The sequence below is a fragment of the Vicugna pacos genome, chromosome 3, assembly GCF_048564905.1.
Source record: "Vicugna pacos chromosome 3, VicPac4, whole genome shotgun sequence".
Classification (NCBI taxonomy): Eukaryota; Metazoa; Chordata; class Mammalia; order Artiodactyla; family Camelidae; genus Vicugna; species Vicugna pacos.
The window spans coordinates 11,203,685-11,215,097 of NC_132989.1; the positions used below are offsets into that span (position 1 = coordinate 11,203,685).

An 11,413-nucleotide genomic window follows, 5' to 3' on the forward strand; every position below is an offset into this window, starting at 1 on the left:
ATCTCCTCCACATGCTAGAAGTTAAATGGTGAGCAACAGACATGGCAGAGGTCTCAATACCGAGAAGTGGGAAGCAGATATTACGAGCCTGGCACTGTTAGTGACAGCTGGATAAGCCAGCAAGTGGTGACTGAGTGCCTACTGTGTGCAAGGCACAGGGCCGGTGAGGGGACCGGTCAGACTGTTTTGCTGATAAGTAACAAAACCCCCGACACAGCGGGGCATCTGAGTTCCCAGCAGACCGGGTCTGCTCGGGCACCTCCACTGTCAGCCGAACCTCGCTGCTGTGCCAGGGCTGCCTTCATGGGCAGCAGCGCGGAACTGCAAGGTGACTACCAAAATATCTGTCGTCCCACATTTCCAGTAGAACTGACTTCATGCTTTGTTGCATTTGGCAATGCATTGTTTTCCTTTAATTCTTTTTCTGATCTTGTGTTTTTAGTCCAGGAGTTGTCTTAAAAGAAAGTCTTTGTACAAACATGCTGAATCATGAGAATATAATCCTCCTGACTGAAAAGATTTACAGTATTCATCATTCAAACTTTTTTATTTACAATAAAATTTAACAGTCTTTGTGGGCGTAAATGTAGCAGATATCACCTGTGCATGAAGCATTACACGTCATTCCTTGGAGACGGGCTTCACCCTCACTCGAGCTGCTTGCCACCTTCTGACTTCTGGTCCAGTCTACTCTTGTTACTCTTCACCATGTAGATGAAGTAAGCGAGGGTCTCTTTTTCATTCACAGGTATGTTCCTGAAGTGTCGGCTGACAGTCTACATTGGGGGTGGGGGGAAACAAAGTCCATTAAACCACGGATAAATCAGGGCCACAAATTCTAAGTCATGCAAAAGAGGAAAGAGCAGGTGGCTCCAGAGCGTGGGAGGGGCGGTGGTGACTGCAGGACGCCCTGCGGTGCTGAACACTCAGAACGCCCTTCTCTCCCAGGTTCAGCTGACTTGCTTTCCGGGCTTCCAAAAGTGGCACTTTAACCCACAATACTTCCAAGATGGAGTTCTATTTCAGTGGCAGCCAACCACAGCATAGTGTCAAGGTCATCCCCATGGAGGAAGAGGCTGGGGCTGCTCTGACTGGCTAGCTCTGACCACAACCTCTCAGGCCCTGGAACTGGGCAGAAAACTGTCTTTTTAAAATTGTGTCAGATAAACAGCCAACTGAACAGATGTAAGTGCCTGACCCCAAAAAATCATCTAAATAGTACATAACTGCTTCTTGAAAGACATATCAGATTTGAAAAAAAATTCATCATTTACTCTATATTCCTGAACTTTGACTTATTTACAAGCCCTGGGAAGGCAGGTCTTCTCTTGCCCCACCTCATCCCATCCCTTCCATCAGGGGTGGACACTGGCAAGTGGGTAATGTTATCCTGAAGTAAGAAAGGCTTGTCTGCGTCTATGTTTTATCTGGATGCTGATGGAGATGTTTAAGAAAAAACGACGGATCAGCAAGAAACCCCTAAAGGAAGGACCACAAACCAACGGGGCTGTGAGCCTTTAGGGACATCTCTGGACGGACCGAGGTGTCGAGGACAGAGGAAAAGGGAGTCAGAGAACTAGAACTACTGAGTGCTTCTCTCTGGATGGTAGGGTTGTATTTTTCTTCTCATCATTTTCCAAGTTTTTCTACGACAGGCAGAAAAACACATTTAGAAAAGGATGAGAGGGCTCCCACACAAATGCCAACAGCACCAGAAGCATCAAAGCAGGCGGTCAGTGTATTAAAACAAGGCCCATGGAGCGCCCCACCCCACCCCACGCCTGGAACGGTGTTAAGGGTTCAGGGCAGGAGGAACCGTTCCTGGGCTCCTTTCATTATAATAAATACTTCCATTGCTAACATCAGAGTAGAAGAAGTCAAGGAAAAAAACCAAAGAAAGAAAAATAGCTCCTACTGAACCTGAGTGAAGGTTTGGGGATGATTAATGTGACACACCCAATGTGCAGAATGGAACATAACTGGAAAGAATCTTGCAAAACAAGATTCAAACACAAGAACAAACAAAAGAACACTCAGGACTTAGAATCAGGAGTCTTGAGATTCCAAGCTACCAACTTGCTGTGTGATTTTAAGCAAGTCCTTTCTTTTCTCTGCGCCCTGGTTTCTTTTATGAAAATCAGGCTTTTCTAGGTCTAAAGCTGGGGGAGTCTAAATTGTGCAAAAGAGGGAAGTGGAAGTTGCTTCCAGAGGGAGGGCGGGGATTACGATCAACAGACACACAGCAGGAGGGAGAATCAAGGTCACCATCAGAAGTTCAGTGCTGGCTCTCCCTTTTTAGAGTGTAATTTTGTCTACCTACTTCTGCTAACTGGGCCTTATTGAAGCCTGGTCTGGTCTGCAATTTGTAGTGTCGTTTGTAACGTCGGAGAGTGTTCACCTGCAGCTGGAACAGATCAACCTAGAGAGAAGAGGAGAAACAAATTATCCATCACCTGACCAGCCACGACTCACCGAGAGCCCACGATGTGCCTAGCACTACACTAGGTAGGGGTGGGGATGGAGAGAACTACAAAGAAGTCTTAGAAATGGTCCACTGAGGACTAGTAACTGGCTGGGAGACGGAAACAACCATGGAAGTGGAATTCCGGCTGGGGAAGGGTGGTCCCAGGAGGCTGATGGAGGTGGTGAAGCTTATGCTAAGGAGGGGCAGGGTTCAGAAAGGCGGAGAGGAACAGAGATACAGTAGGGAATGAGAGAGAAGGCCATGAGCTCGGAAAGCCAGGAGATGAACACATGGGCCAGAGGGTCGGAGGCACTGGTGATGGGTTTAAAAGGTGAGACTGAGTGACAGCGTGTCGTGAAAAGCAGGAGGAGCTGAGCCAATGTGGGAGGGTGCTGCTCTAGGAGGATGGATCTGTGGTGGTTTGCAGGGACGACTGGCTGGGGCTAAGGGGACGGCAGAGAGAGACACTACAGCAATGATCCAGACATGAAACAGTGAGGTGGAGCTGGGGATGCTGATGCTAGGGGGGTGGCAAGCACGAAGAGCCAAGGTAAAGGCAGACACACATTCTGGAGGACAGGCCAGACAGAGGGGCACAGTGGGAAAGACGGGAATTCTCAAACAGCTCTTCCCTGGGCTCAGCCTGCGGGCACTAGAATCCTTAGCGACCCTCCAGAGAGAGCTCAGAGCTACTGGAGCCGATGTGCAAATCAGCAGGGTAGGGTCGTGGTCTCTGCAGATGGCTGCATAACACCGGGGAGAGGACCCTCCCTTCTTTTTCTAACACGGGAAAGAGGAAAGCTGCACAGTCATGAAATACTGAAGGCCCAGAAGGTTGGGCTGCCTTTACCTGCCTCTAAAAGAGACGTTCTTGCTTCAGGCAGGTGGAGAGCACTTAAAAACAAAATGAATTATCAATATGAGGGACCAAAGTCCTTCATTCTTTTTCAAAACATTCCTCAACCCCCCCTTTTTTTTGTGAAAAGCATTTAGAAAGTGAATATATCCATTTCTTCGCAAAAATAATAATAGTGCTAAAGGCATCAGAAAGATACTGTAAAACAACGCCAGAAAAGGGGACATAGGGAGGGGCAGAGGGAAAGGGACATATTTTCAAAGGTTTCCTCCACATCTGCAGACAAAGGCCCGCCTACTCTTTCTATTCCTACACAGTCATTTTCACTCTGAGTGCTAATAGGCGGTTGCCTTATGAAATATTCATGTGTCAAATATTCAATGTACATTATAAATGGTTCTTCTTTCGCTGAGTCTTAAGCGAAAACAATTTAGAGAGAGAGAAATCCGATATTCCTCCTAGTAGCCTTGCTTAACAGATACTGGCACCTTGAAGGAAAGGTGGGCCTCTGGTTTAAGAAGGCTGGGGCTCTCTGTCTATGCAGTAGTTCTCAACAGGGGATGAGTCTGCCCCCCAGAGGACACCTGCAATGTCTGGAGACAGTCACGACTCAGAGGGTGGTATGCCTGGCACCTAGTGGCTAGAAGCCAGGGATCCCGCTAAACATCCTTCGATGCACACGGTAGCTCCCACCGTGAAGAGTTATCTGGCCCCCAGTGTCAAAAGTGCCAGGGTTGAGAAACCCTGGCTCTGGGTAACTGACCTTGGAATAGATCTTTGGGAACGAGCCTGGGCCAGGAATCAGAGATTGATGGAGATTCAGAGCGGGTATGACCTGACAAGTTACACCTTCACTTTGCACACCAGAGAACAGGGGGAGTGGCTTCCCTCAATCCATACACATTCACTCAGTCTTCAACTTTAAAGGCAAAAACAAAGTTTTAAAAACCTTGACATTGTGGTTGTATTTAAGCATTTGTCAGGGGCTTCTTGAAGAAAGGCAGCATGGCCTACTGGAGAAGACACTGGATCGGAGCCCCCAAGATACACGTGTGACCCCAAGTGTCTGTGCCTGTCTGTAAAAAGGTGGGGCAGTCAGACTGGCTGATTTCCAAGCTCTCATCTCCCAGATTCCGTATTACCATGATTCTATGATTCACTTTTCAAATAAACCACACCAAAGAGGACTCAAGTTACTGCTTAGACCAGGCCAGAGGTAAGGATCAGATGAGAACCCAGCCTCCCAGCTTTCTCAAGCTGAAGTTTTGGACCTTTACCTCAGGAATGTCAGTGTCGTGCTCAGGAGAATCTCCACCATCGTCACTCGTCTTCCTCTTCCTTTTATTTCGTACGCTCTGGATGAAGTTTTTGTGGAAATCACAGATATACAGGTGCCTTACCTGACGGGAAGCAAATTAAAGTCAGAGTTGCCAATTCCAGGGAAACAGCAACAGGGATCTGTCAAACTGTGGGGCTCCTCTCCCTGATGAGGCACTGGAGGGAGAAGAACAAGATGCAGCCCGGAATTTCCAGAGTTACTACTGGGCTGCAGAAGGAGACGCCCTCACAGAGAACACTACCATCACACTGGGCGGTGCACTATAAACCAAGTCCCCCTGAGCAGTAAAGACGACAAACAGGACGCATTCAGCAAAGGGAGAGGTCTCTGAGGCTGAGCTAGCCAGGGTGCAGGGCGGGCTTGGAGGCAGACAGGAAGCATTCCAGGTGCTAAGAGCCCACACTTAAGTTTCAAATGAGGCTGACTGAAGGCGGGAGTGAGGAGGCCCCGCGGAGACCCTGTCACTCCCTGGGTAGGAGCATCACAAGAAATTCAGGGGTAGTGGGTGCGAGAACAGCTTGGACTTTCCTTCAGACAAGACGGAGTCCCCCAGGGTCTCTGAAGCAGGAGTGATATGACATTTTCAGACCTATAGGAGCTAGGACCTTTCACTGGGCTGGAATGCACTGCCCCTGGGAGCAGGAGAGTAGGGACTGTACGGGACATTTTATTTTTACACTGACAACAGCTACTATTCTGAAAAACTTTTATTTCTGTCTCAATTTATAATTCTTGCATCACCACACATCTGATCCACAAGGGAAACCACAGAAAAGAAGCTGGATACTCCTGCTGATTGTCTAATGCAGGCTAGAGGCGTAACAATAAGCCAGAGTGGCAACAGCAGCTCAGATGTGACCAACGGGTTTTTATTAAGAATGTAAGTACCACGGTCGGCTGGAGGAACCATTCCAAAACCTAACCAACTGAATGGCTGTGTAAATGACTCGGGGTTGGTGACATGGAACCAGATGTTGCACAAATGTTCTTCTGAATTTGAGCTTGTTCCTCGAGTGCTTAAAGATAAAAAAGTAAGCTGATAGGAAATCAGCATAATTAATTCAGGCCTTTTCATGGAGAAAATAATGAAAACTGCTTTTTATTCAGATGAATTAGCACTTTCATGTGGTTGGATCAGTGAGTCATGAGTAGTTTTAAGTCTATACTGTGATTGTGTCTTGTAGGCAGCAGGTATCCAGTACATGCTGTTGCATCGACATGGGCAGCCCCTTGTATCTAAAAGCAGCTTAGGCCAGTAAAAGCCACATGTACACATGGTTACAAATTGGAATAGCTTTGCCAGATTCCCCTCTGTCAAAGGCCTTTCAGACACAGCACGTGTCATTGTCCCAAAGAATACTGTCTAGTTGACGTATAGACTACTGGACGAGCTTTCATCAGGGCAGAAAGCACACGCACAGCCCCTCTACATCCCTGACAGGAACCCGGCACTCAGGTTGGCTAGAACCACATGGAAAATTTGAGACTAAGCTGCTCCTCAAATTCACAGGGTATCAGCCTTGGAAAAAGAACAGGCAGAAGAAGTGATTTCCTAAAGCTGTGGCCGGGAGATTTCAGGTTAGGACATCAGAGTAATGAAACCTTAGATGGAAGGGAACTTAGCAACCACCAGTAACCCCCTGGTCCCATCTCACTTTCAAGAGGGATAAACTCAAGCCACCACTCAAGAGTGGGAAAATGACCCGGCCAAGGTCATCTAGGCCTTCCGACCCTTGCCATGTGTCCCTTCCTACTCCCACATTTTCCTTACACTATTCTCCACTTCCACTTTTCTCCAGAAAAAAAGCAGATATATGTCAATTGGAGGGATGTCTGAAAGCTTATTATATCTTAATAAATCACAGAACACCGCCAATGTCTACATGAAAGGAGCTGAATTGTGTGAGCTGGGTTTAAGGTGCTATTACTTACAAAAGTTCTCTGCTAAACCCTTTTACAAGATAAATAGTCATTATTTCTTATTCACCATTTTCAAGTACATACTGGTTTTCAGAAATTTCAGAGCTCAGTGGCCTCTGGGGAGTTAGGGGTGGAGGAAGGAGAGCGGTAGAAAAGGCTCTAGTGGTTTTTTTTTCCTGTTTCACTTTCTGCAACAGCTAAAAATTCTTGTAACACAGCAGTTACTTAGAATTGAATTCCTGTCCAAGCCTGTGAGAATGAAATAGAATCCCTTTCAGAAATAATGACTCTATAACACCGCCTTGAAACAAACCATGAGTGATTCTACCTGGAAACCCTACTCCTTCAGAAACATTACCTTTTGGGCACTATAATACCAGGCTCAGGCTGCCTCTCTTCTAGACAATGTGTGTAGAAGGGTCAACACAGCCCAACACAGGCTTTCCAGTGGGGTCACAGGCAAATGCAGCTCTGGCTGCAGCAGCACAATTTTCAGACGGTAGGCTTAAAAGAACTGGAAATTTCTTTTTTTCGAGGACTGGAAAATATTATTATTAGCTGCTTAAGTAAAGGCACCCAACAACCTACACAGAAGGTGGGCAGTGTTTCCATGAGGATGAATTCACTGCTGTCTTAGAATTACGCATTTCACTTCAACACGTGTCCCAATCCAGGCCACCTTAGTGTCTAGCCGGTTGCTGGCTCTCAGATGAATTCCTTTCATTCCTTTATTCATTTATTGATAGAGACTTATAATAAGAAGCCCATTAACTCACCCCTAACCATTTAAAAAATGCATCTGTCCATTCAAGACTTGCAAATATAATCATTAACTTAAGAGAAAACTGGGGGTGGGAGGGATGAGCCTGAGGAAAGGGTAGGAAGATTTTTTTATTTAATAAATACTTAATCAAGGCTTAGGTATGGGGCTTGGAAGTAAATCAGACAACGGATTTAAGAAACTAACCAGCCTCTTATGTGCTGTGTGACTTTGGCACCGTCATTTCCTATCCCTGGGCCTCAGTTTCAGCACCAAAATCAGAAATGGAAAAGTGGGTCTCCTTTCAGTTTAAGGAGAAATCGCTGATTTCCCCCAATGCCCACTCCCAAAGAGGAAATTCTGGTCCTAAAAGAGAATGGATGTCAACTACCCAATCTCTTGGCCGATCTACCCAAATATTAAATACCCTACTAATTTATTTCCAATTCCTAATCAAGAGGCAGCCACTTAAGGCTCGCAGCAACAGATGTTAAGCTAAAAAGTTCTTAATTGGTTGACAATAGGTGCATCTTTAGAATACTTAACTAGAAGTGGTGAAATCACCCAGGAAAACTTCTCTATTCAAATTTAAATTACCTACCCCACCCTCCCGGGCATTTCTGAAAAAAAGTTACCCCTATAAAAATGTATTTTTTTCCTTCCAGTCTACAAGAGCCACCTCCCAAGACCTGGTCTTGGCCTTACTTCTGCCACATCCGTGAAAAATCCCATTTCCCCACAGCTGCCTGCGAAGCGGCGAGCTCGGTGACCCTCTGCAGAAGCTGAGGCCGCGGCAGGCAGGGAAGTAACTGCCACCTTTCCTTTTCGGAAGGAATAACAGGGATCCGAGGAGGGAGAAGTTGGAGAAGAGCCGGGTCCCTTCAAATCACCCCCGCCCTAATATCTGCTCCTTCGTGGGCCAACAAAATGAACCCACCCCTTCCCGCTCCCGTATCTAAACCAATAAAACTAACCAAAAACTAGTGTCAAATCTTCCCAGGCAAGAAGGGTCCTCGGAGCCTCCCCCTCCCCAACCTCCTGGATCTGGGAAGCGACCCAGTTAGAGCCTGTCAGAGCCCAGCGGCCTTTGCAAGCTCGAGTCCAACTCCTCAGTTTGCAGATAAAGGGCGGCGAGGGCCCCGGGGTCCGGCCCGCAGCCCGGGGCAGCTGCCTGAGAGCGGCCGTGCGCCCGGGCCCAGCCGGCGGCGGGGGCGGACTCACGCTCTTGTCGATGTCCAGCTTGAGTTTCTTCTGCGAGATGCTCTTCTGGACCCTCTTGCTGAAGGAGGCGTTGCCCGCGGGCCGGACGCAGCGCTCGCCGTCCTCGATGAGGCAGCAGCTCTGGCCGTAGCCCGGGGCGGCGGCGGGAGCAGCGGGGGGCCCTTCGCGGCTGTCTTCCTCGGTGCTAAAGCCGTTCATCTCCCCGCCCCGGGCCGGCCCCTCTGGGGGAGGGTCCCCCGTAGGCCACTCCGCGGCCCCGCTCCCCGCGGGGCAGGTCGCCTAGACCCCCGCACTCGAGGGTCCCAGAGTCCGTCTCCAGACGAGGCGCTGCCCTGCTCCGCGCCCGGGAGGCCCGGCTCTGCTCCGCCGCTCTCCGGCTCTTTCGGCCCCCGCCGCCGCGTCTCCGCCGAGCCCCTTCTTCTCCGCTCGCGGCCCCGGGGTCGACTCCCGCGGCTCGCAGGGCCCCGCAGGGAGTCACCTGGAGGTGGCTTCTGCCGGGGACCCTGAACCGTTACCCTTCGGCGGGGACGTCCGGGAGGGCGTCCCAGGAAGCAGCCGCTCCCCGGGGACTCCGGGCCCGGGTTGCCAGCGGGGTTCGAAGGGCCCCCGCCGGCTCCCGCCTTCTTTCTGCAGCCAGGCAAACTCGCTGCCGGGCAGCTCCCCCGGCGTGGCACGGCCTCCCGGCGCGGGGCCCGGCCTCGAACCCGCGGCGCCCGGGCTCCGCGGCGCGTCCGGCCCGCCCCACCCCTGCAGCCACTCGGCTGCACCCCGAGTCCCGCGGCAGCCCCTGGGCCGCCCGGCCGCCGCCCGCCCAACGCTCCGCACCACAACAGTTCGCTCCCCCCGCCCTCCGCGGGGCAGCGGAAGTCCTGCCTCCTCACGTCTATTGGCCGTGTTCGCTCTATGGGCGGGGCCCCCGCCGCCGCTGACATGTCCCATTGGACCTCACGGCCGCCAGTCCCCGGCGCCAGGCTACTTCCTGGACTCTGCTGGGATGGGTTCAAAGTAGAGAAAGTGGAAGAAGGAAGAGTTCCCTGGGTGAGGGAGGGGAACCCGGCCGCAGACTCTCCGGGCCCGGGGAGGGATGGTGAGCAGAGGCCTGGCAGGACGGACGGCTGGACTGCAGGAACAGAGGATCACCTTCGGGGGCGGACAGAAGTACAGACGTGGGCGGGGGCACAGAGGGACAGACACGCGGAAGGGCATACGAGGGGGGACCTAAAGGGGTTGGGGGTACTGTCATGAGAGGGACAGACGGGGTAAAACGGGAGGACCAGGACCAAAGGACTTGGAGACCGGCGGGAGTTACGGTGGGTGAGACAGGACATAAAGACAGTCATGGCGGGAAAGACAGAGGGACAACCGCACAGATACGTGGAAAGACGTGCAGAAGAGATGATGAGGGTCTGATGGCGGTTTTTGCAAGGTAGTCAAGCTTGGGGGTGGCCGCGACTCCCCACTGGGGAGACTGAGACTGACTTGGTCGGCGGGGAAAGAGAAGGGGAGGGGGAAGGGAACCCCAGAAGCTTGGATGACCCCTCCGCTGGAAGAATCGGAAGTTGGGATAAGGTGTGGAGGAGGGTGGACTAAGTGAACCGCGGGAAAGAGGAGGGGCTGCGGAGGAGATGCAGAAAAGGCTGGGCCAATCTCGGCTTGGGGAAGAGATTGCCGTATTTTGGGCCCTCCCTGGAGCTCTGTAAACTGTAGCTTCTATTGCTTTAAGCCTCCGGGTTTACCGGCGAGGTGACCGCGCCCAGCCGAGCCCCGGAGACCAGGGCGTCACACACACCCGTAAGGGCCATAGGGAAATCCTCTAATCTAGCACGCCTAGTCAGACCACCTCTCCACGGGGCAGCCTGGGGACAAATGAGGGCCAAAGGCCGGAAGGGACTAGCCTAGAATCTTGCAGTTATGCAGTCTTAGGGCTGGGCTGCATTTTCTCTGGGGGAGGGGCGTGAAGGGGGTTTGGGGAGCGATAGCCAAGCACGTGTACCTATTTTGGTAGTACTTGGTGGCACTGAGGAGGCTTCTGGTTAGTGTCTTGTTGAAAACGGAAAGCTACCAGTTTTCCATGTTTAGAAGCAAATGCCCTGTGATCTTAAATTTTCCTCAGTGGCCTTAAACGTATTTGTACCCTCTAGCCTAGTAATGTCACATGTGGGACAGCCATATTTGGAAACTGGGGTTGTTTATAATGGGAAAAATTGCAAAAAGAACCTAAAAGTTCCACAAGCGAAGTGGTGAAATCAACAACCTGACATCTTCAGAATGAGATATTTTGCAGTCATTTATGACGTTTTCAGCCTTTAAGGTAGATTCAACATCAATGTGAACATTTTCTATATGTAATAATTCACCATGGACTCTTCAACAAAGAGATAAGTTGGAGAAACGCTTTATTTATACTAAGTTTACAGTGCAGGATATAACATTGCATTTGGGATATGATGTGTGTACATCTATTTTTTTAAAAAAAGAAAAAAGAACAACTATTTGTGCATAAGAAATACACCAAAAGTACTAACAGTAACTATTTCTGGGTAGTGGAGATACGGTTGGTATTTTTCTCCTTTTTTTCTACCTTTGCGTTTTCTCCAATAACATGTCTTGCCCTTACAGTAGGAAAAAATCCAAAGGGAAATTAATGGAACAAAAGCAAGTTTAATAGGATTCTTCCCTCAGAGTTCATATATTCAAAAGTCAATTATTGAGCATATAGTGTTTGAGGCTTGGCTACAGGAAGAAGATGAAACATACTCCTTGCCTTAAAAGAGTGTATCTTCCAGCAGGGGTGCTCAGACATACAATCGGGTATGTGAACAAGGCAGTGTGTGATGTTGGTTTCAAAGTTGA

The 11,413-nt window shown here is 49.9% G+C and overlaps 1 protein-coding gene across 1 annotated transcript; it reads right to left on the reverse strand.

Moving 5' to 3' along the window:
- Positions 1-528: 528 nt before the first annotated feature.
- On the reverse strand, positions 529-9,428 carry SAP30L (SAP30 like). The gene is made up of 4 exons (XM_031672856.2): positions 8,561-9,428; positions 4,598-4,720; positions 2,321-2,419; positions 529-776 (listed from the first exon to the last, which is right to left on the reverse strand). Exons 1-4 carry the CDS (start codon positions 8,756-8,758, stop codon positions 648-650), a joined length of 549 nt encoding a protein of 182 aa, XP_031528716.1. The 5' UTR covers positions 8,759-9,428; the 3' UTR covers positions 529-647.
- Positions 9,429-11,413: the final 1,985 nt, after the last annotated feature.

Excerpts from the sequence above, each read along its gene's own strand:
- SAP30L (XM_031672856.2), bottom strand. The coding sequence starts at position 8,758 with ATGAACGGCTTTAGCACCGAGGAAGACAGCCGCGAAGGGCCCCCCGCT. Across the intron at positions 2,420-4,597 it reads ACGACACTGACATTCCTGAG|GTTGATCTGTTCCAGCTGCA; the intron begins GTAAAGGTCCAA and ends TCTTCTCTCTAG. Across the intron at positions 777-2,320 it reads ATAAGGCCCAGTTAGCAGAA|ACTGTCAGCCGACACTTCAG; the intron begins GTAGGTAGACAA and ends CCCCCAATGTAG.